Source organism: Corvus hawaiiensis, chromosome 21 (assembly GCF_020740725.1).
Source record: "Corvus hawaiiensis isolate bCorHaw1 chromosome 21, bCorHaw1.pri.cur, whole genome shotgun sequence".
Classification (NCBI taxonomy): Eukaryota; Metazoa; Chordata; class Aves; order Passeriformes; family Corvidae; genus Corvus; species Corvus hawaiiensis.
Window position 1 is genome coordinate 11,087,510 of NC_063233.1, and position 21,013 is coordinate 11,108,522.

General features: G+C 56.5%; 2 protein-coding genes across 2 annotated transcripts; one reads left to right on the forward strand and one right to left on the reverse strand.

The window, feature by feature from the left end:
* Positions 1–5,547: 5,547 nt before the first annotated feature.
* On the reverse strand, positions 5,548–7,737 carry LOC125336877 (serine/threonine-protein kinase pim-1-like; the record flags this gene model as incomplete). The annotated part of the gene is made up of 6 exons (XM_048325988.1): positions 5,548–5,735; positions 6,059–6,235; positions 6,638–7,004; positions 7,321–7,371; positions 7,463–7,566; positions 7,668–7,737. Coding segments are annotated over 6 exons (873 nt in total), but the record flags the coding sequence as incomplete, so codon positions are not given.
* An 8,572-nt stretch (positions 7,738–16,309) lies between these two features.
* Positions 16,310–19,806, forward strand: LOC125336878 (serine/threonine-protein kinase pim-2-like). The gene is made up of 8 exons (XM_048325989.1): positions 16,310–16,711; positions 16,940–17,315; positions 17,467–17,688; positions 17,790–17,893; positions 17,985–18,035; positions 18,350–18,716; positions 19,119–19,295; positions 19,619–19,806. Exons 1-8 carry the CDS (start codon positions 16,310–16,312, stop codon positions 19,720–19,722), a joined length of 1,803 nt encoding a protein of 600 aa, XP_048181946.1. The 3' UTR covers positions 19,723–19,806.
* The last annotated feature ends 1,207 nt before the right edge of the window (positions 19,807–21,013 follow it).

A 21,013-nucleotide genomic window follows, 5' to 3' on the forward strand; every position in this document is an offset into this window, starting at 1 on the left:
ATCCACACTAAAACTTAGCTGGTGGGATAATGTATTGGGAATAGAATGGTGGAAGAAGCTAGGCTTAATAGCCAGAGATCTGCCAGGATGAACCACGCTTCTCATAGAGATATGATGGAACTCCATTTATTCTATTGTCAGACCCATAGTTATACTCTAATTCCTCAAGCACATGTAAGCAAGTTCCATACTATTGGGTTACAGCCACTGGTCACATGGCCTTTAATACCAAGTGATTGGTTACAGATTAATATGCACGCGACTAACTAACATAAGTCTTTCTCTTTCTATGGTCAGCATCCCCCTCCTCAACATCCTGTTGCTTGCCACATCAGCATTGCTCCTCTCTTTTTTCCCTAGTCAAGGACAGTTCACTAATATAGCTTGGATTGTGAACGTACACATGTCCCTGTTCACTCAGCCATTTCTCTACAAGGCTTCTTCCTTTTATGTGCCACCGCAGGCTTGATATTTCTCCCTTGCCTGATCCCCTGTTTTATTCGATTAATATCTACCGTGGTCCAAGGCATGCAAATAGTACCAATGCCTGTGGAATCAAAATTGGCTACATCTGGAACGGCACAAAAGATCATGGTGTTGAAGAAGCAAAATTATATCAAAAACCCCTTTGAAGAAGCAAGATTGATTTTTGAAAAAAATGAGCAAATAATAAAGGCTAGAAAACAAGGGATACAGCTCAAGCCAAATGATCTGTAAAAAAAAGAAAAGTGAGGTATTGTTATAAATGTATTGTGATGTTGGCTTTTGCATGTTACTTAATGTTAGAAAAACTTTACCTACATGATATAGAATGTCTACTGTTTAGGCAGTCAATTTAGAAAAGATAGGCAGAGAAAGTCTTCACATTCCTGGAGTATCTTATCGGAGAAGAAGAAAACCAGAAACCAGAGAGAGAAGAATTTATGGAGGGAGCAGAGACAGAATGGAGCCAAGGAGGAAGATAAGGCTGATGGGATGATACATAGAAACTCCAAAGAATTTATGAATCATGCATGATTGTGCTGAATATGCAATAAGAGTTGTACTTTTAAAGACGATCTTTTAGATGTAGAAGTGTGCCTTTGGCTCTGCCAAAGCACCCGGCCGTAATACCCTTTTTGCTATTGTCTCCCAATTCTCCCCTTTTATTAAACTTCTCGGGAAATTTTATGAAGAGTGAACCTTGTTTTTCACACTGGAATTCAGTGACTGGGGTGTAAAACTGCCTGCTTCCCTTCCGCCGGCGGATCGGGGCAGTCGCTTGCGTGGTTGCTGCGGGAGCTTTTGTGCATTCGGCTTCGGGACTTTGCTACGCTGCAATTCGGCAATGTGATTGAATGTGCCTGCTTTCCCTGCCTCCCTGGAATGCACAGACGGTGCACGGTGTGCCGCCTGGAGCCGGGGCTGTGTCCTCCGTCCCCTGAGTGCCCGGGGAAACGCTCCCTTCGCTCCGTTGTGTCCGAGCCGCCGCTGCCCCCGCCCCGCTGAGGGGCCAAGCGTGCAGCGGAGCGCCCCCTGCCGGCCGCGAGTGCCCCCGGCCCCGCCCCCTGCCGGCCGCGCGGGATCCCGGCCCCTGCCGGGCGTGGCCGTAACTGCAGCAAAGGGCAAACACGGCCCTGGGTGGGGGAACCTCCTGTGCGTGTGCTGGTGTTTGTTCTGTGCATATTCTGTACTAAAGAACTGTCATACATGAAATCCCTATTTGTGCTTGGTCTTTGCGTATTAAGTGCTTTAATTAATTAATTTTGAGTTAAATATTTTTAAATTGAATGTTAAAATTAACCCATCAGCCCAGGTACAAAAATCAAGTTCCATTATCAGTGTTTTCAATTGTTCAAAGTAGTTTATTAAGAGAGTTGCACCCTTCCCAGGTAAAAATTCCCCAGTTAAAAATCCCAACTTATGCTCCCCTTTTGAAACTTCAAACCACCTGTACACCATAAGAGTTATCTTTCCTGTGTTTACTGTATACTTTTACAAGTGTTTTAAGATGTGTTGGATGTATTTTAATACTTTTTCAAGGTATTTTTACTTGCACTTTGGTTCCAAGGCCAAAAACCCCAGTTCTAACAGCCAGCAGCTATTTTTAGCCCCAAAACCATTACTCTGTAGGCAAGCTCCATGGCAACCTGAATTTTAATGAAGGCATTTTAGCACCCTTATCTCAACTAATACCACCCCTCTGACAACGATGAGCCATTGGTGGACAGAGATGATCTATCAAAGGGAAAGCACCAATCACTTTAAACTGAAGGGGCGGGTTGTGGGCGGGCTGTGGGCAGACTGGGGCGGAGCAAAGGCACTATAAAACAGCGAGACAGCGAGGCGGCCTCTCTCTCTCTCTGCAGGCCAGCTGCGGTGGGTGTCGGCGCTGAGCATTAAAAGCCTGACTCCTATTAAGGAGCCTTTAGTAATTTTTTTTTACTTTTGGACCAGCCAAAAGCCAGCCCAGCACTGCAAGTTCTTTTTCTCTACCTGAGGTCCAGTGCTGTCTCAGCCAGAAGATCTCAGATCCCTGCGCTCCTGGGGCATAGCATCTACCGAGCCATAGGATCCCAAATTTTTATATTTTTCTAATTTCTGTAATTTTTCAATTTTTCTGTTTTCAATAAATTAATTTTTTATTTAAGAGTTGTCTCATTTCTCACAGAACTGCTACTCCTTTCCTGCATTTTTTCAGCCCCATAATTTTCGAAGTTATAATGATTTGGAGAGAGCGGTCTTCTTGCCATTCCAGGAAGGTTCCCACTTCCTTAGCAGACATTTAACTTTTAAAACAGGACACTTTGTTAAAAAAACCCAAACCCGGGAACATTTCATGATTTCACGTACTACATGATTTCACGTCTAAAGAAACTGGGCTGTCTGCCCTTTTCTTCTCAGGCAGTGCATTTCTCTGTCTTCAAGTACAAAAGCAACAAAGCGATTATAGGTAACAGTGGCAGAATACGCTGTGTTACTGTCACAGGGACTCCCGGCTTAATTCACCAGCTCCTGTCTGTTGTTTGTTGCTGCCCAGTGAAGAAGAGTCACATTTTCTGGTTGGTGAACATCATATCCTGCTTCTACCAGTTCTTTGCATCGCTCTGCCATTCCATACCTTAAATGAGACAACACCCATTTACTTACGCTTTGTTAAATATCCTCCAGTTTGGAGACAGTCGCATCCTAAAGAAAAAATACATCTCAATAAGCATCACCCAGCAGTTCCTACTTGAGCAGATTCCACACTGCATTCAATGGAAACCTTGTAAAAAGAGTGGGGCTGTGCCTTGAGGAGTAGAAGCTTCTACTTAACAAATCTGTCTGAAATGCTTTTGGTTTATTTACAATAGTAGCTGTAAGTGATGTTTCTTCTTCCACTACAGGGAGAAAATGAAACTGAAGATGTTTCCTCCGTAAAAATGGAAGCTTTGTAACAATGGACCTCCCGCTCCCGGAGGAAACGTGCCATGGCCCTTGAAGAATTGGCAGTCACTGCTCACAGGCCATCGGAAAAGGGATAATTGTCACCCCCAGCTCAGCCTCCAGACCAGGGCTGACAGGACTCTCTCCATCCCCTCACGGTGGGATCCTGGCTGGAAGCATCACAGCTCGGGTCAGGACTTTGGGTAGAGACTTGGAGAGCCATTTAGGGCACGAGAGGGTTGGCAGCCCTCAGAAAAGAAAAGAAAAATGAAAGAGCAGGCGCATTTATGAAAAACCGTTTTTTTTACCAACCCCTGTTTCGGTAGGTCACGGCAGTAGACAGAAGGTAGCACAGATTTGTAGCTGGTACCCGGGCCTGTTCCTGTAACTAGACTGGTTACTGCACTTTTGTAAGAGACGGTCCGAAAATCCCTCATCTGCCTCACGATCATCGCCGAAGACAGAGACTGAACACAGCAGTCCTGGCCTGGCTGAGGTGGGATTGTCTGCCAAGTGTGGCCTACGGGTGTGCCCACTGGGAACTGGTATGCATTCCTGAGGAAAATTAGTGCAGGTCACAATGGACTGCGCCGTTCTTGCTGCCCAGGCGGGAAGGACTGCGCCGAAGCAGAAAGGAATGACCTGTCCTGTACATCTCTCCAGTACACCTGCCTTGTACGTCTGTCCTGTACCTGCTTCCCAAAGCAACGGACCCCATAACAATGGCTGTAGATTTCCCAACCTCTTGGCCAGTTGCCCCTCGCTTCTGAAAAGGACTATAAAGGGACCTTCTGAAATAACCGAGTCGGAGATCTCCCCACGGAAAGAAGACGAATCTATTGGCGGAAGACCACGAGGACTTCGTCTCATCCGTTGGTAGCTATTACCCCTCTTTTACCCCCTCTCTACTTTGTTTTTTTCTCTCTCTCTCTCTCTCTTACTCTCTTCTATTGCATTACTGTGTTGTGGGCACTTAATAAAGGTGCACTGTTTTGATTAAAACTGAAATCTCTTGTGTCCTTTTACACTCTGAGATCGATAAACGAACCATCACGACCCCCGCTTGCATTAGCGGATCGTGACAACTTTCCATCTCCATCAGTTGTTTTAGGGTAGAAGAAGATATTTGGGAGGGGCACAATGGGCCCAACACCATGGGAGCAAGTCCAGGATGTCAACAGCTTTCAGTTGTGAATGAGCAGGAAAGCTAAGAGACAAAGTCAGGCTTTTTTCTCATCCTGAAGGTGGAGAAGGGAAAATTCAGAGCTGACAAAAATATACTGTATTGGGGTGCACAAGTGCAGGGAGAACCCTCCCTTGCTGGACAGGAGGTGCTACGAGCATTCAGTGATCCTTTGTTGGCGCAGCAAAGTCTCCAGAAGGGAGCTGGGGAGAAATACCACTCCTTCCACCCAGTGTTCTGAAGCTCTGGGCTACACGGTGCAACAAAGTTATCAAGAATCGCTCCGTTACATAACACAACTCCCGAATGTGAGATGGGGTTAGAGGCTGGTAACACCAGGGGGGTTCCCTTGGAGTCCCTAGGGATCACTTTCTCTGCCGCTCCTTCCTCTGCCACGGGGGTCTCCTCACGCTCTTTCCCTGCCCCAGCGTGGGAGGCTGAGCCTGCTGGAGTGTGTCCATCTGTCCCAGAGTCTCTTTCAGCACCTGCGCATCCCTGCACAGCTCCTGTAGATGCTGCTATCCCCTGAATCCAGGCAGACCGGGCTGCATTTGCCTGCTGCCAGTGTGAGGGGAAGAAAGAGCAAGAGTTTGTTAGGGCTTGACCTGAAATGATGTTTTGGCACTTCTGCTTCTTCTCACAGCTTTGGCAGCATCTCTGTCCCTGCCACTCGCTGGCCCTTGGAATGCACACATGAGCCCATGTATCACTTCTGGTGAACCCAAGTGGCCGCGTCAGTTTGAAAGGGCAGCTGTTGTTTCACTGTTACCTTTCTTGGCTGGTTACAGCCCCTCCTGCCTGTATTACAGCCTGTGCTTGAAGACACAGAACTACCGTCCTGGAGAAAAGGCATCAAAAGCTTGACAAAGGCTGAAGGGAACACTCTGATTACCCCTTTTCCCAAGAGGGTTCTTTAGCTGAAGTTGCTAAACAGGACCAGACTTGACACCCCAGCATGGGTTTGTGGTTGTTTTATTTCTCGGGTCCTCAGTCCTGCATAGGACTCGGTAACCGGGTGCTGCAGAGGCTCCGGCAAGGCATCAAAGACGCCTGCCCCACACCCAAGGGTGGCGCAAGATCTCCTCCAGCGCTGGCCTGTCCGCGGGGTGCTTGGACAAACACCAGCGGATCAGATGTTGGCACTCTGGGGAGAGAAGCCAGAAAGTGACGGTCACTTGCAGAAGGCTCCTGCCCAGCTGCTCCCGGCACCCGCAGGGCCCAGGCCGTGCTGCGTGTGCTCAGAGCTGTGCCGGCCTCCCGGCTGACTCTGCCCTTTGAGGACAGTGGCACAGCAGGACATGGGCCACCTCCTTCAGCCAAGCGGGCCACACTGACCATGTCGTCATGGGCCGCCTCCTGCGGCCAGCCCTTGAAGGCAGATGGGTCTCCCGCGCAGCTGCATGAGAGCCACGCTGGGCTGCGTGGTGCCATCTGCCAAAGCCTGCCTTCTTGAGGCCGGACACCAACCTGGAGAGACCTGCTGCCAGAAGAAGAGCTGCCCCGACACGATGTCACGGTCCTGCAGGAAGGGCATGTTCCCACAGACCATGATGTACAGCAGCACGCCCAGGGACCAGATGGTCGCTGAATGGCCGTGGTAGCAGCCAAGGCAGATCCACTCGGGTGGGCTGTACATGTGTGTTCCTAGGGGACACAGGCGGCGCTGTCCAGGCACAGGCTGCTGGCTTCCAGAGCCTGGTGCCAGCCTCCTGGTGGAAGCAGGGGCTGCATCGGTTGCCACAACTCCCCCCTGAGGCCACCGGGCGTCCCCTAGCCAATTGGCCAAAGCCAGGAAACCATTCTGCAAGGCAAACAAGGCCAGTGGAGCTGCCCAAGCCCTTGCAGGCCTGCCAAGCCGAGCAGCTGGGGCCTGGCTTCGGCAGCCCCCCTCTGTGGGCAGGGCCGGCAGTCGGCTCCTTGAGCACAGCATCTGCCCCGTGCCAAAGGGCAGCCGGCAGCCAGCTGAATGCCGCACCCCACAGCCCAGGAGGGAATGGGGCCGTGCAGTGCCTGGCACTGGGAGCAGGGCCTGGCCTGTGGGCTCACCGGCAAATCGCGTGAAGGCCTGCTCCTGGAGGAAGGTGCCGCAACCGAAGTCAATGAGCTTCAGGTCGCCACTCGCCGGGTCCACGAGGAGATTCTCCGGCTTGATGTCCCGGTGCAGGACGCCGCAGGCGGTGCAGTGCCGCACGGCCTCCAGCACCTGGCAGAAAAGCCAGCGCGCCATCTCCTCGCACAGGAACCCCTGCTCCAGCAGGAAGGCCAGGAGATCCTGCGATGGCTCCGGACGCTCCATCACCAGCAGGAAGCTGTCAGGCAGCTCAAACCAGTCGAGGAGCTGGATGATGTTGTGGCAGCCAGAGCCCACCTTCTCCATGAGCACGATCTCCATGGGAACACGGGTGCCGTCGGGCTGTGAGGAGGAGACAGTGCCTCCAGCAGGCCTGATGCCGCCCTGTGGCTCCCCTGCCCCGTGCCTGGGATGCCCCAGTGCCGCCTTGGGCAGCCTCCCTGGTGCTTGGGCTTCCTCCCGCCCAGGGGATGCTTGGGGGGTGCCCCCCTGCCCGGCCCCACCACCGGTGTTCGGCATCCCCGGGCCCGCCATGCTCCGGCTCGCACGCTGAGCCCACGCCCGCTCCCCCCGCCCTGCGCCGCCTCCCGCCCCCGGGGCCCCGGCCTTATCCCTGCCCGCCACGCCCCGCTGTGTCGCGGTGGCCCCGCTCACTCACCAGCTCGTACCACTGCAGGACGCTCTCCCGGGCCACGCGTTTGATGGCCACCTGCAAGCCCACGAGAGACGGGGCTGAGCTCAAGCCCTGTCCCGCCCCGCCCCTGGCCCTCCTCCCGTGCCCCGCCGTCCCGGCCACTTACCGGGCTCCCGTCTGAGAGGCGGATGCCCGAGAAAACGGTGCCGAAGCCACCGCTGCCCAGCTGCGGGCCCAGCTGGTACAGCTCCTGCAGCTTCTTCTTTTGCCCTGCGACCGAGACCGAGCCATCAGCCTTGCGCCCAGGGCCCCCCCGGCCAAGTGCCCGCGAGTGAAGCGGGCCGAGCCACCGCGGGCCACGTTGCTCTGACCTGCTTCCTGCTGCGCGCCGGGCAGCGGCCACCGCCTTGCGGCCGTCGGGCTGGCGAGCGGCAGAGCTGGGGCAGGGGAACGCGCAGAGGCGGCTGCAGGAGCCGGAGGGCAGCGGGGCAGGGCGGCACCGTCGCTGTCCCCGGCGTCGTGGGCTGGACTCTGCTGTTGAGGACGGCCGGGGCTACAGCCCGAGGACTCGCACAGGGGGGTGTCAGGAGCAGCTGCAAACCAGGGAGGGGTTTTTTGAAGCCGTGGCATCAGAAGCACTGGAAACAGCCAGAGACTCTGCTGCTCTCAAGGGCCCTGGCCTGGCCTGGGGATGCCCCTCAAGAGCCCCGAGGGAGCCTCAGACGGCTCCTCAGAAGATCTCACCTGCTACCAGAAAGGCCTTCCTGGTAGTCGGTGGCCGTCTCGGAGCAGCTTCCTGGAGATGGAGGAACCTCCTGGGTCTCTTGAGGGTCGTCTCCGCCACCAGGCACGGGCTGTTGCCAGCTGGCACAGCCGGCACAGCGTCCTGGGAGCTGTGGGCCGCCAACTGCTGGCTCCAGCTCACTCGCTGCTCCGCCACCTGCTCCTGAGAAGGCTCCCCTGGATCGGGCTGGGCTCCCACTTGGACTTCTGGTCTTTCCCTGGCCACATCAGTTGTCAGGGTTGCGCCCATATTGTTGAAGTCCCTGAGTCCAAGGGAGCTGGGAGACCTGTGCACAGGCTCTGCACCTTCTGCAGGCTGACAGGTCTCACTGAGCGTCTGCGGGAGATGGAGGCTGTCAGAGATAGCGGAGGCTCCTGGCAGGATGGAGGATCTCTGACAGCCTGAGCTTCTTGCCTGGATGGCGGGTCCCTCATGGTGTGCCATCCTTGCAAGGGTTGAGGCTCTCCCAGGGATGGAGAGTCTTGCTGGGAGCAGTCTCTTGAAGGGATGGAGGCTCCTGGAGGAGCTGGACGAGCCACAGCAGGGCAGGTGGCCTTGCTTCACCAGCTCCTCCAGTTCTTTCCACAACGCCTGCCACATCCCAGAGTAGAGCGGCACCCACGTCCCATTGCGAGCCCAGAGCAGCAGCATCAGTTCCTGCAGCTCCTGGGCCACTGCCACGCAGGGGCCACAGCTGCAGGGGCTGTGCAGGGGGCTCGCGGGAGCACGTGGCCGCTTGCGAGGGGTCGCCCGAGGCCTGGAGGACCTGGGAGCCACAGGGGCTCCTCGCTTCCTCCGTGAGCCTCTGGGCTGCACCCCGGGGCGCTTGCGCCTCTTTGATGTCCGTGCTTGCCGCCTCCGTGGTTGCCAGTGGCCAACGGCCCACCAGACAGCCACAGTGGCCAGCAGCAGGACAAGCACAATCACCAGGACGCCACCGTCACACATGGCTCCGGCACGTCCCATCGCGACTGCACTGGCAGCTGTAGGTGCTGGCCTGTGTTACGTAGCGACTGCGCGGTGATGTCACAGTGCCGTGGGCCAGGACAGCCATGTGACATCCCAGCCCTGCCTCTCACCAGTGCTCAGCCCCTTTGTGCCGTCACAGCCCTTTGCCTACCTCAGGGATCAGGAGAACCAGCTCATCTCTGAAGATGCACATGGCCAGAAAAAGCCTGGCAGTAAGAACAGGAGCTCAGCCTGCTGCAGTGAATCATTCCCTGCAGCAAGTGGCACATCAGGAAGAGTGCTGCTGCCACCAGTGTCAAGCCCATGGCTCCCAGGACACTGCAGCGGTACCAACTTGAAACACCCACTACTCTGTGCCTGAGAAGATCTTCCAGAGACAAAGGGAGTTGAAGTTCCTGTGTCTCCGGGGAGCTCTCCTGAACTGGCTGTTGAGGGCAGGAAGAGTTTTTTGTAACAGCTCACCAACTTCTGCATTGCCTCTTTTCTAAATAAGTCAGGATTTCCCAAGGAGCGCTCATGGTGCTCCCACTGCTCTGGTTTTGACGGGCATAGGGTTCCTTTTTTCCCAATTGCTGGCACACGCTGGGTTCAGATTCACGATGGGAATGCTGTGGATCAAACAGGGGTGGTTTGGTTTCTGCTGAGCAGGGCTTGCCGTCTTCAAGGACTTTGCAGTGTCCCTTGGTATAGTGCATGTTTTCCACTGGGAAGGGAGGAAGGAGTGTTGAAGACACAGGCAAAGAATGCATTAAACACTTGTGCTGTGTCCCTGTTCCTGTTTGTGAGGTGACCATCCACATCCTGGAAGGGGACAATGTTATTTCTACAATGTTATTTTCCATTAATATATTTTAAAACACTCTTTTTATTGTGCCCCACATTTCTGGCCACCTTCCTCTCCAGCTGAGCTTTCACTGCACCAAAGTTCTCCCTACAGTGGCAATAGACATCTCTGTGGAAGGCATGAGAAGGAGGTGTCTTTCCAAACTATCTGTGGGCCTGATGGTAGATAAAGCCAGATACTGATAGGTGAAAGAAGCAAAGGGAGGAACCATAAATTCCATAGGAATTCCACTAATTGACACAGACTGTTACTCACTCAAGACTCTGCTAATCCCTGGATTTAGAGCAAAAGAACAGAGACACGAGGAAAAGAATGAGGGTGGGGGGTACACATTAGAAAGGGGGTTTGTATTAAGCCATTTGGGAAGTCTGTACCTCTCAAGTACCTCAGCCAGTGGGGAAGGAGAGAGGGAAATGCAGCTGGGAAATCAGGAGAAAAAGGAAGCTGCGTCCTCTAACAATTTGAGAGATCCCATGGGAAATGCCCATGACCTCTACCTTTATTCGAATAAAGTAACAGGACTGCTCTGTCTCTTGTTTGGACATAAACCTGTGGTTTTTGTGGATTAATTTTCCTGACATCTGTATTCTTCTGCTGACCTTGCTTCCACTGGGCACACAGCTTTCTTTTCCATCCTCTTTCCCAGAGAAGATGCCTTCTGCCTCATCTGCTTGGCTTCTGACATTTGGGAATCGCCTGCTCCTGTGCCCTTAGGAGGTGATGTTTCAAAATTGACCAGCACTGATGGACCCCAGCACCTGAAAAAACATTGTCCCTGGAGACCCTGCTTACCAGTTCCCCAAGCAGTCTGAAGTCTGCTCTCCTCATGCCCCGAGCTGAGGTTTTGCTGGCCCTTTTCCTCTTGTCAGAGGTTGGAAACTCGATTTATCTGTGGTTGCTGTGGCCAAGACGGCCGCCAGTCCCCACTTGGCTCAGGGCACGTGGGACTCAGACGGCGGCCTGGCTCCAGAGGGGCTGAGCTGGAGAGTCCTGGGCTGTGGGGGGCTCCCCCCTTACCTGGGAGGAGGCTCCCTGGGGAGGAAGAAGGGTCTGGCATGAGCCACAAGGCCCCTGGCCAAGGGACGGTAGTGGGGGACATGTCCGTAGCGGATGCTGTCTGGGAGGAGCTGTGGCAAGGAGTGGCTGTGGGGCTGGGGCTGTCACAGAGCTCAGAGAGGGTGTTCCCCCAGCCCAGCAGGCAGAAAGCCGCTGGCTCACAGCAGGAGCCAAGTTCCAGGTCACCAGGAACAGCCCCCTCCCTCACCAGTGCTCCCAGCCTCCCACAAAGGTTGGTTATGCCCATGGGTGCTGCCAAGGTTCCCCATGGGAACAGGGCTGGACACCCTAAAAAGGGGGGTCAACACCCCAGGGGCAAAGCCAGCGCAGGGGGGAATGAGTGGGATGAGTGTGAGAGGACCACCTCTACCCCTCCCATCCCGCACCAGGGAGCAGGGACCTTCCTGGGACAGCTCCAGGAGGATATTCAGGACCATTCTTTCCTGGGACAGGGGTGCCAAGGAGATCCAGGAGGGATCAGTGTCCAGCTCTGTGTCCTGGGACACCCTGCGCCCTGTTCCCCACAGCCCTGATTTTCAGGAAGGAGCCACAGGAGCCTCCTGGCCATTGATGGATTTTTCTTTCAGGAATTCACTGTGGAGCTCGTTTCTCTTTTTTTTCCTCTTTCTGAGCTCCTATAAACACGGCATGGAGCTGGAGGGGGCGGGGCAGAGAAGACTCAGCTGGGGAAGTCTTGAGGGGTTCTGTGTCTCTGGCACCCTGCTTTCCTCCTCTCCCTTTCGTGGAGGTGGGGGCTGGGAACGGAGCATCTTCCCCGGGTGGCCGCGGTGCCCCGGATCCCTGCCCTGAGTGGAGGGACAACACTGAGCGTCTCTGGCCTGCCCCACGCAGCCAGGGTGTCCCACAGAGCTCCTCCAAACCCCTGCTCTTGGCCGCCAGGGGCCTAATTAGTGACGTATTAACGAGGGACGAACTAAGGGCGCTAATTAGGGAGGGGAGGGCGGGGAGGGGGCGTGGCCAGAGCCTCAGCGGCGCTGAGGGGGCGTGGTCTGAGCGGGGGCGGGGGCAGCGCTGAGGGGAAAAGGGCGGGAAAAGGCTCGGTGCTGCTGAGGGGAAGCGTCGGGAAGGAGGGGACGGAGGGATATTGTTGGGAAAAAGGGAGACACAAGAGCTCTTGGGGGCCTGAAACCACTAACAGTGGTGGAGGGGAGCCCAACACACTCCTCCTATGTATTCCTATCCTTTACACAGGGGAAGCCGTGGCCAAAATCCAGGAAAAACAGTGCTGTGGATCCAAGGAATCAGAAGCAGGATCTGTGTGGAGGGTGTCCCTCACGGGAGGCACATGAATCGAACTGAGCGAGGCTGGGGCAGGAGGGTCACGCCGAGCAGAGAAGGGGGACCCTCTGTCCATGCCAAGGCCCAGGGCAGCCCTGTCCCGGGAAGCGCGCAGGGAGCGGATCCTTGAGCTGCTGCACGTTCGCGCTGCCCTCGCTCAGCCGGGAGCCCCCTCCTTGCCCAGGGGGAGCTGGTGGCAGTGGGGAGTGGGAGAGGGAAAGATCTGTCCTACACCTCCATGGACTCCGACGCCATGTTCACGGGCTGCGCCAAATGGCTGCCCTGTTGGGAACAGAACCAGAGGCCTCCATCAACATCCTGATTTACTGCTCCAGAAAAAGAAAAATCCCAAACATTAATTCCAAGGGGGATAATTGAATATCTCCTCGGCATCTGGAGATCTATTACCTGAATCCAGTCATGAGTTTCCTTCAGGTCTCCTCCCTCGGGACCAGTTAAACAGGAGGTGGGGTTAAACTCTTCCCCCCTACTTAATTCTAAATCCTCCTGTTCCATGAGAGGCTCTTTTGGTCAACAAAGCCTTAACTTGATGTGAAGCTTAAGGGTTAGAGAGCCTCCTGCCCTCCTCAGTTACCATGAAAGCCGTGGCTGCACAATTTTGCAAACAATGGGGCCACCCCTTGCCGAGGGGTCTAACATTTCAGAAGAATGGACCATCGGTCTTCAAGTACTGCCCCGTGGTGTTCTTGCACTAGAACTCCTCTGGCATGGTCCTGTTCAACATCCACATAAAATGCAAATACTTTTTCCCTGTCTGGAAGGGCTAGGGCAGGAGCCTCAGTTCATCTGCTTTTTAACACTTTAAAATTCTGCCAGGTTCTCACCTTGAAGGATAGCAGTGTTATAGGGAGACATCCGTGGCTCCAAAAGACCTGCCTTTAGCAGGAACTCAGTAACAGGCTGTAACCCCTTCCTTCCCTCCCGAAAGAGGGTATTGCTTTTTAAACACCACTTGTCCTGGTGGCTTCAAAGTGATTTGGAGAGGTTCCATATCTAATTTTCCACATTTCCCTGGCACTACCCCCACTTCTGGGTTTACTTCAGCATAGGCCTTCTCCGGCATTTGACAGACAGTTAGAGCAGTGGTAGCTTCCTTATCACCTTTCACAATATTAATTTACATTCCCAGTTTAGCTATCAAATCCCTTCCCAGTAAATTACAATCACAATCAGGAACAAACAGAAATTCATGCATTTCAAACCTATCCCCCACATTTACCAATAGTGGTTGAATAAAATGCACCTGCTCCTCTATCCCAATTGGTCCCTGAATAATCAAAGAACTTCTTGACAGTTTCCCCCCTTAGGCCTAAAGTTGCGAGTGGATTGAGAGGTCCCGTGTGTTCCAGGGAACTGACTTGCTCTCTGTCCGCACCCAGCCTGCCTGTTAGCAAGGGCCCCAGTGTGGTGAGTCCCTGGTACGATGGCAGCCCCTGACACCCCTAACAATCCATTTCCATCAAATGGTGGCTCTGCGGTCACTCCCGCATCCAGTGTCCTTCTGCCCTGCAGATGGCACTGATCCCTTCGCCATCACGGTTTCGATCGGCTCTGCTCTGTGCTGCCCACCCCATCCCCTGGATCCTGGGGGTCCCCTTGATCCCTGAGGTTTATAACTCAAATCCTCCACCCTGGCCCCACAAGCCAATCTGGTGCAGGGTCATCTGCTGGATCCCTGCCACCTGTGTCCTAGGGGCTCTTCGTGTCTTGTACTGGGTTCCCCTCCAGTTATGCCAGGGTGGGACTGTAAGAACAATACCTCCTTGTTTTCCCTGCCCTGGAAGCTGGAGATACAAGGGACCTCCTACTTTGTGGCACTGTCTGCCACTCCCAGGGCCACACAGAGATACCCAGGGACATGCTGGAATGACACTTCCTTGCTCCATGGCGGCTCCCAGTGTCTTTCAGTGGCATCAGTAGGAGCTGAAGATGGCCTGGATGTGCTCCCCAGCTGGTGGTCTGTAGGTGCTCCCCCACCCTGGGCCACCCATCTTCATTGAGGGTGTCCCCAGCACTGTGGCACTGCCAGTATGTCCTGTCATCCATGCTGGAAGCCAGCTCGTGGATGGAGACCACCATGGGGCCCCAGGATGTCTGGAAGTTGCGAGGAAGAGGGCTTCGGGCTGGGTGGTGGGATGCCCAACCCCACTGCCACAGCCCCTCTGGCTCTCACCTAAAGGTTTCAGACTTCTCCTCTGCCACCACCTCCAGCACCCTGAGCAGCATGGAGCCACCTGGGGCCCTTTCTGAGGTGGAGTAGTGGAAGTATTTTCCCTGAACTGTGTTGGCAGAAGAGGAGGGCAAGGACGTGCAGAGCCATCTGTCCCAAGGTCATGGCTGTGGGGACAAGAGGACAGCCGGGGCACATGGTGGGATGGCACCTGGCACCACCTTGCCCATCCAGGGCACCCTGAGAGCCAGCAGTGCCGAGACTGCAGTGCCTGGTCCTCTGAGACCAAGTGCGTGGTCCTCCCTTTCCCTTCCCAGCCCCTCATCTCCTCCCCTCCCTGCCTTGCTGGGCTCTCCTCACTGCCTCCTCTTTGACCTTCTGGAGCAGCCGCTTATGGATGGACTCTCGGTGGCTATTCCTGGACAGGTCCATGGCAGGACGCTGGGGTTTGGCACCTTGTTGGGATTGAGGGGTCCCTCCAGGCACTGAAGCAACTGGAAGACCAGTTGTTGCGGGGCCACTGGAAGGACAGGTGTGGCCACCGTGTTTGCACTGGGATCCCATGTCCTGTCTGCAGTCTTTCTCCCAGCTTTCCGTGGGTGGCTGACACTCAGCTCAGCCCTCCGTGGCTGTGCAGCCACCAGGGTCAGCAGGACTGCAATGCCCAAAGCCATGGCAAGCATCCTCTCAGGACAGGCTGACCCACTCAGGATGGCAGAATCCTGTGGGAATTGGGCTCTCTGGGCATCCTCTCTGCTTTTAGCTGTTGCCAGTGTCCTTGTCCCACAGACCCTGGCTCTGCCAAGTACCACCGGCTTCTCTGGGTGCTGGAGGGTGTCCAACGGGGGAGGCGGAGTGGTGCGAGGGACAGTGATCTTCCATTTGGGATTGCTGGGGACAGCTTGGACCAGAACAATATCCATGAGGCTGTGGCATTGGATGGGATTCATCCCAGTATGTCCCAGCAGGAACCCCCTAAATCATCTACCCAAGCTCCTGAAAGCCCAAGGAGCTCAATGCTCTCCAGCTGTATGCGACTTGACAGCAAGGGCTTGGACTTTCCAGGAAACTCCAGCCCTCTTAATCTAATCTTGATAGCAGGAAAAATGGTGGAGAAGGTCATACTTGGCACTACTGGGAAGTGATGGAAGGACAATGCCAGTGTCAGCCATGGGCAGCGTGAGATAACAGAGGGAAATTCCAGTCTAACTGATTGATTATCCTGCTGCCATAACGTCACCTGTCTCATGGGTGATGGGAAGGCATTGCAGGTTGTATTTCAGGATTTTAAGAGGAGTTTTGATCCTGTCCCTCACAGAATCCTTCTGGAGCAGGTGTCCAGATGTGAGATGAGCAGGGACAGGGTGTGCTGGGTGAAGAACTGGCTGATGTACTGGTTTTCAATGGGATAGGATCCATTTTCTTCCCAGGAACTGGGACAGAGTTGGATTTGGATTCAGGATGGGAATGCAGTGGATAGCACGTGGATGGTTTGGATGTTGCTGAGCAGGGCTTGCCCTCCCCAAGGACTTTACAGTGTCCCATTGGACAATCCATGTCCCATGCTCTGCCAGCAAGGAGGTGACACCACCATTGTTCCCCTCCTCATCCCTGTGTCCTACTTAGACAAGAATCTTCCACCCACTCTGCTCCAGAGGGCCCTCAAGTGCCCACAGGGAGCCCCTTTCTTCCTCCTGTGGCACTGGAGAGCGCTGGGGTGAGGCAGGGCTGTGACGGCACAAAGGGGCTGAGCGCTGGCGAGAGGCAGGGCTGGGATGTCACATGGCTGTCCTGGCCCACGGCACTGTGACATCACCGCGCAGTCGCTACGTAACACAGGCCAGCACCTGCAGCTGCCAGTGCAGTCGCGATGGGACGTGCCGGAGCCATGTGTGACGGTGGCGTCCTGGTGATTGTGCTTGTCCTGCTGCTGGCCACTGTGGCTGTCTGGTGGGCCGTTGGCCACTGGCAACCACGGAGGCGGCAGGCACGGACATCAAAGAGGCGCAAGCGCCCCGGGGTGCAGCCCAGAGGCTCACGGAGGAAGCGAGGAGCCCCTGTGGCTCCCAGGTCCTCCAGGCCTCGGGCGACCCCTCGCAAGCGGCCACGTGCTCCCGCGAGCCCCCTGCACAGCCCCTGCAGCTGCGGCCCCTGCGTGGCAGTGGCCCAGGAGCTGCAGGAACTGATGCTGCTGCTCTGGGCTCGCAATGGGACGTGGGTGCCGCTCTACTCTGGGATGTGGCAGGCGTTGTGGAAAGAACTGGAGGAGCTGGTGAAGCAAGGCCACCTGCCCTGCTGTGGCTCGTCCAGCTCCTCCAGGAGCCTCCATCCCTTCAAGAGACTGCTCCCAGCAAGACTCTCCATCCCTGGGAGAGCCTCAACCCTTGCAAGGATGGCACACCATGAGGGACCCGCCATCCAGGCAAGAAGCTCAGGCTGTCAGAGATCCTCCATCCTGCCAGGAGCCTCCGCTATCTCTGACAGCCTCCATTTCCCGCAGACGCTCAGTGAGCCCTGTCAGCCTGCAGAAGGTGCAGAGCCTGTGCACAGGTCTCCCAGCTCCCTTGGACTCAGGGACTTCAACAATACGGGCGCAACCCTGACAACTGATGTGGCCAGGGAAAGACCAGAAGTCCAAGTGGGAGCCCAGCCCGATCCAGGGGAGCCTTCTCAGGAGCAGGTGGCGGAGCAGCAAGTGAGCTGGAGCCAGCAGTTGGCGGCCCACAGCTCCCAGGACGCTGTGCCGGCTGTGCCAGCTGGCAACAGCCCGTGCCTGGTGGCGGAGACGACCCTCAAGAGACCCAGGAGGTTCCTCCATCTCCAGGAAGCTGCTCCGAGACGGCCACCGACTACCAGGAAGGCCTTTCTGGTAGCAGGTGAGATCTTCTGAGGAGCCGTCTGAGGCTCCCTCGGGGCTCTTGAGGGGCATCTCCAGGCCAGGCCAGGGCCCTTGAGAGCAGCAGAGTCTCTGGCTGTTTCCAGTGCTTCTGATGCCACGGCTTCAAAAAACCCCTCCCTGGTTTGCAGCTGCTCCTGACACCCCCCTGTGCGAGTCCTCGGGCTGTAGCCCCGGCCGTCCTCAACAGCAGAGTCCAGCCCACGACGCCGGGGACAGCGACGGTGCCGCCCTGCCCCGCTGCCCTCCGGCTCCTGCAGCCGCCTCTGCGCGCTCCCCTGCCCCAGCTCTGCCGCTCGCCAGCCCGACGGCCGCAAGGCGGTGGCCGCTGCCCGGCGCGCAGCAGGAAGCAGGTCAGAGCAACGTGGCCCGCGGTGGCTCGGCCCGCTTCACTCGCGGGCACTTGGCCGGGGGGGCCCTGGGCGCAAGGCTGATGGCTCGGTCTCGGTCGCAGGGCAAAAGAAGAAGCTGCAGGAGCTGTACCAGCTGGGCCCGCAGCTGGGCAGCGGTGGCTTCGGCACCGTTTTCTCGGGCATCCGCCTCTCAGACGGGAGCCCGGTAAGTGGCCGGGACGGCGGGGCACGGGAGGAGGGCCAGGGGCGGGGCGGGACAGGGCTTGAGCTCAGCCCCGTCTCTCGTGGGCTTGCAGGTGGCCATCAAACGCGTGGCCCGGGAGAGCATCCTGCAGTGGTACGAGCTGGTGAGTGAGCGGGGCCACCGCGACAGAGCGGGGCGTGGCGGGCAGGGATAAGGCCGGGGCCCGAGGGCGGGAGGCGGCGCAGGGCGGGGGGAGCGGGCGTGGGCTCAGCGTGCGAGCCGGAGCATGGCGGGCCCGGGGATGCCGAACACCGGTGGTGGGGCCGGGCAGGGGGGCACCCCCCAAGCATCCCCTGGGCGGGAGGAAGCCAAGCACCAGGGAGGCTGCCCAAGGCGGCACTGGGGCATCCCAGGCACGGGGCAGGGGAGCCACAGGGCAGCATCAGGCCTGCTGGAGGCACTGTCTCCTCCTCACAGCCCGACGGCACCCGTGTTCCCATGGAGATCGTGCTCATGGAGAAGGTGGGCTCTGGCTGCCACAACATCATCCAGCTCCTCGACTGGTTTGAGCTGCCTGACAGCTTCCTGCTGGTGATGGAGCGTCCGGAGCCATCGCAGGATCTCCTGGCCTTCCTGCTGGAGCAGGGGTTCCTGTGCGAGGAGATGGCGCGCTGGCTTTTCTGCCAGGTGCTGGAGGCCGTGCGGCACTGCACCGCCTGTGGCGTCCTGCACCGTGACATCAAGCCAGAGAATCTCCTCGTGGACCCGGAGAGTGGCGACCTGAAGCTCATTGACTTCGGTTGCAGCACCTTCCTCCAGGAGCAGGCCTTCACGCGATTTGCCGGTGAGCCCACAGGCCGGGCCCTGCTCCCAGTGCCAGGCACTGCATGGCCCCATTCCCTCCTGGGCTGTGGGGTGCGGCATTCAGCTGGCTGCCGGCTGCCCTTTGGCACGGGGCAGATGCTGTGCTCAAGGAGCCGACTGCCGGCCCTGCCCACAGAGGGGGGCTGCCGAAGCCAGGCCCCAGCTGCTCGGCTTGGCAGGCCTGCAAGGGCTTGGGCAGCTCCACTGGCCTTGTTTGCCTTGCAGAATGGTTTCCTGGCTTTGGCCAATTGGCTGGGGGACGCCCGGTGGCCTCAGGGGGAAGTTGTGGCAACCGGTGCAGCCCCTGCTTCCACCAGGAGGCTGGCACCAGGCTCTGGAAGCCAGCAGCCTGTGCCTGGACAGCACCGCCTGTGTCCCCTAGGAACACACATGTACAGCCCACCCGAGTGGATCTGCCTTGGCTGCTACCACGGCCATTCAGCGACCATCTGGTCCCTGGGCGTGCTGCTGTACATCATGGTCTGTGGGAACATGCCCTTCCTGCAGGACCGTGACATCGTGTCGGGGCAGCTCTTCTTCTGGCAGCAGGTCTCTCCAGGTTGGTGTCCGGCCTCAAGAAGGCAGGCTTTGGCAGATGGCACCACGCAGCCCAGCGTGGCTCTCATGCAGCTGCGCGGGAGACCCATCTGCCTTCAAGGGCTGGCCGCAGGAGGCGGCCCATGACGACATGGTCAGTGTGGCCCGCTTGGCTGAAGGAGGTGGCCCATGTCCTGCTGTGCCACTGTCCTCAAAGGGCAGAGTCAGCCGGGAGGCCGGCACAGCTCTGAGCACACGCAGCACGGCCTGGGCCCTGCGGGTGCCGGGAGCAGCTGGGCAGGAGCCTTCTGCAAGTGACCGTCACTTTCTGGCTTCTCTCCCCAGAGTGCCAACATCTGATCCGCTGGTGTTTGTCCAAGCACCCCGCGGACAGGCCAGCACTGGAGGAGATCTTGCGCCACCCTTGGGTGTGGGGCAGGCGTCTTTGATGCCTTGCCGGAGCCTCTGCAGCACCCGGTTACCGAGTCCTATGCAGGACTGAGGACCCGAGAAATAAAACAACCACAAACCCATGCCGGGGTGTCAAGTCTGGTCCTGTTTAGCAACTTCAGCTAAAGAACCCTCTTGGGAAAAGGGGTAATCAGAGTGTTCCCTTCAGCCTTTGTCAAGCTTTTGATGCCTTTTCTCCAGGACGGTAGTTCTGTGTCTTCAAGCACAGGCTGTAATACAGGCAGGAGGGGCTGTAACCAGCCAAGAAAGGTAACAGTGAAACAACAGCTGCCCTTTCAAACTGACGCGGCCACTTGGGTTCACCAGAAGTGATACATGGGCTCATGTGTGCATTCCAAGGGCCAGCGAGTGGCAGGGACAGAGATGCTGCCAAAGCTGTGAGAAGAAGCAGAAGTGCCAAAACATCATTTCAGGTCAAGCCCTAACAAACTCTTGCTCTTTCTTCCCCTCACACTGGCAGCAGGCAAATGCAGCCCGGTCTGCCTGGATTCAGGGGATAGCAGCATCTACAGGAGCTGTGCAGGGATGCGCAGGTGCTGAAAGAGACTCTGGGACAGATGGACACGCTCCAGCAGGCTCAGCCTCCCACGCTGGGGCAGGGAAAGAGCGTGAGGAGACCCCCGTGGCAGAGGAAGGAGCGGCAGAGAAAGTGATCCCTAGGGACTCCAAGGGAACCCCCCTGGTGTTACCAGCCTCTAACCCCATCTCACATTCGGGAGTTGTGTTATGTAACGGAGCGATTCTTGATAACTTTGTTGCACCGTGTAGCCCAGAGCTTCAGAACACTGGGTGGAAGGAGTGGTATTTCTCCCCAGCTCCCTTCTGGAGACTTTGCTATGCCAACAAAGGATCACTGAATACTCGTAGCACCTCCTGTCCAGCAAGAGAGGGAGACAAGGAAAAACAACCTCAAGTGGCCACAGACCTCCTCCTGCTTCTGCTGCATTTCACACTTTTCAGCCCTAGAGGTGCATCCATCTCTATTACCCTTTCTATTTGCTTCTACCCTTCCAGGAGATTTTTCTTTATAGCAGATGCTTTTCATGTTTAGAAACCACAGCATCCTCTGGAGGACAGGGAAACACTCCCACGTACAGATGAGGGAATAGGCCCCTGACAGGAGGCAGCTGCTTGAACAAGATCTAAAGCAGAAAGTGAATCCAGAGCATTTGTCTCTAGTTTTGTCTCTCTATTGAGCAGAACAGCACTAGATGATCTTCACTCACGTATATTCATTTCTTACAACCTTATTGGCTCTAGCAGCCTCAT

What these genes read in the sequence shown, in the direction of transcription:
- LOC125336878 (XM_048325989.1), top strand. Translation starts at nt 16,310, where the DNA reads ATGGGACGTGCCGGAGCCATGTGTGACGGTGGCGTCCTGGTGATTGTG. An exon ending in GAAGGCCTTTCTGGTAGCAG is followed by an intron (nt 17,316 to 17,466) that starts GTGAGATCTTCT and finishes CCTGGTTTGCAG; the next exon opens with CTGCTCCTGACACCCCCCTG. An exon ending in TCCTGCAGTGGTACGAGCTG is followed by an intron (nt 18,036 to 18,349) that starts GTGAGTGAGCGG and finishes TCCTCCTCACAG; the next exon opens with CCCGACGGCACCCGTGTTCC.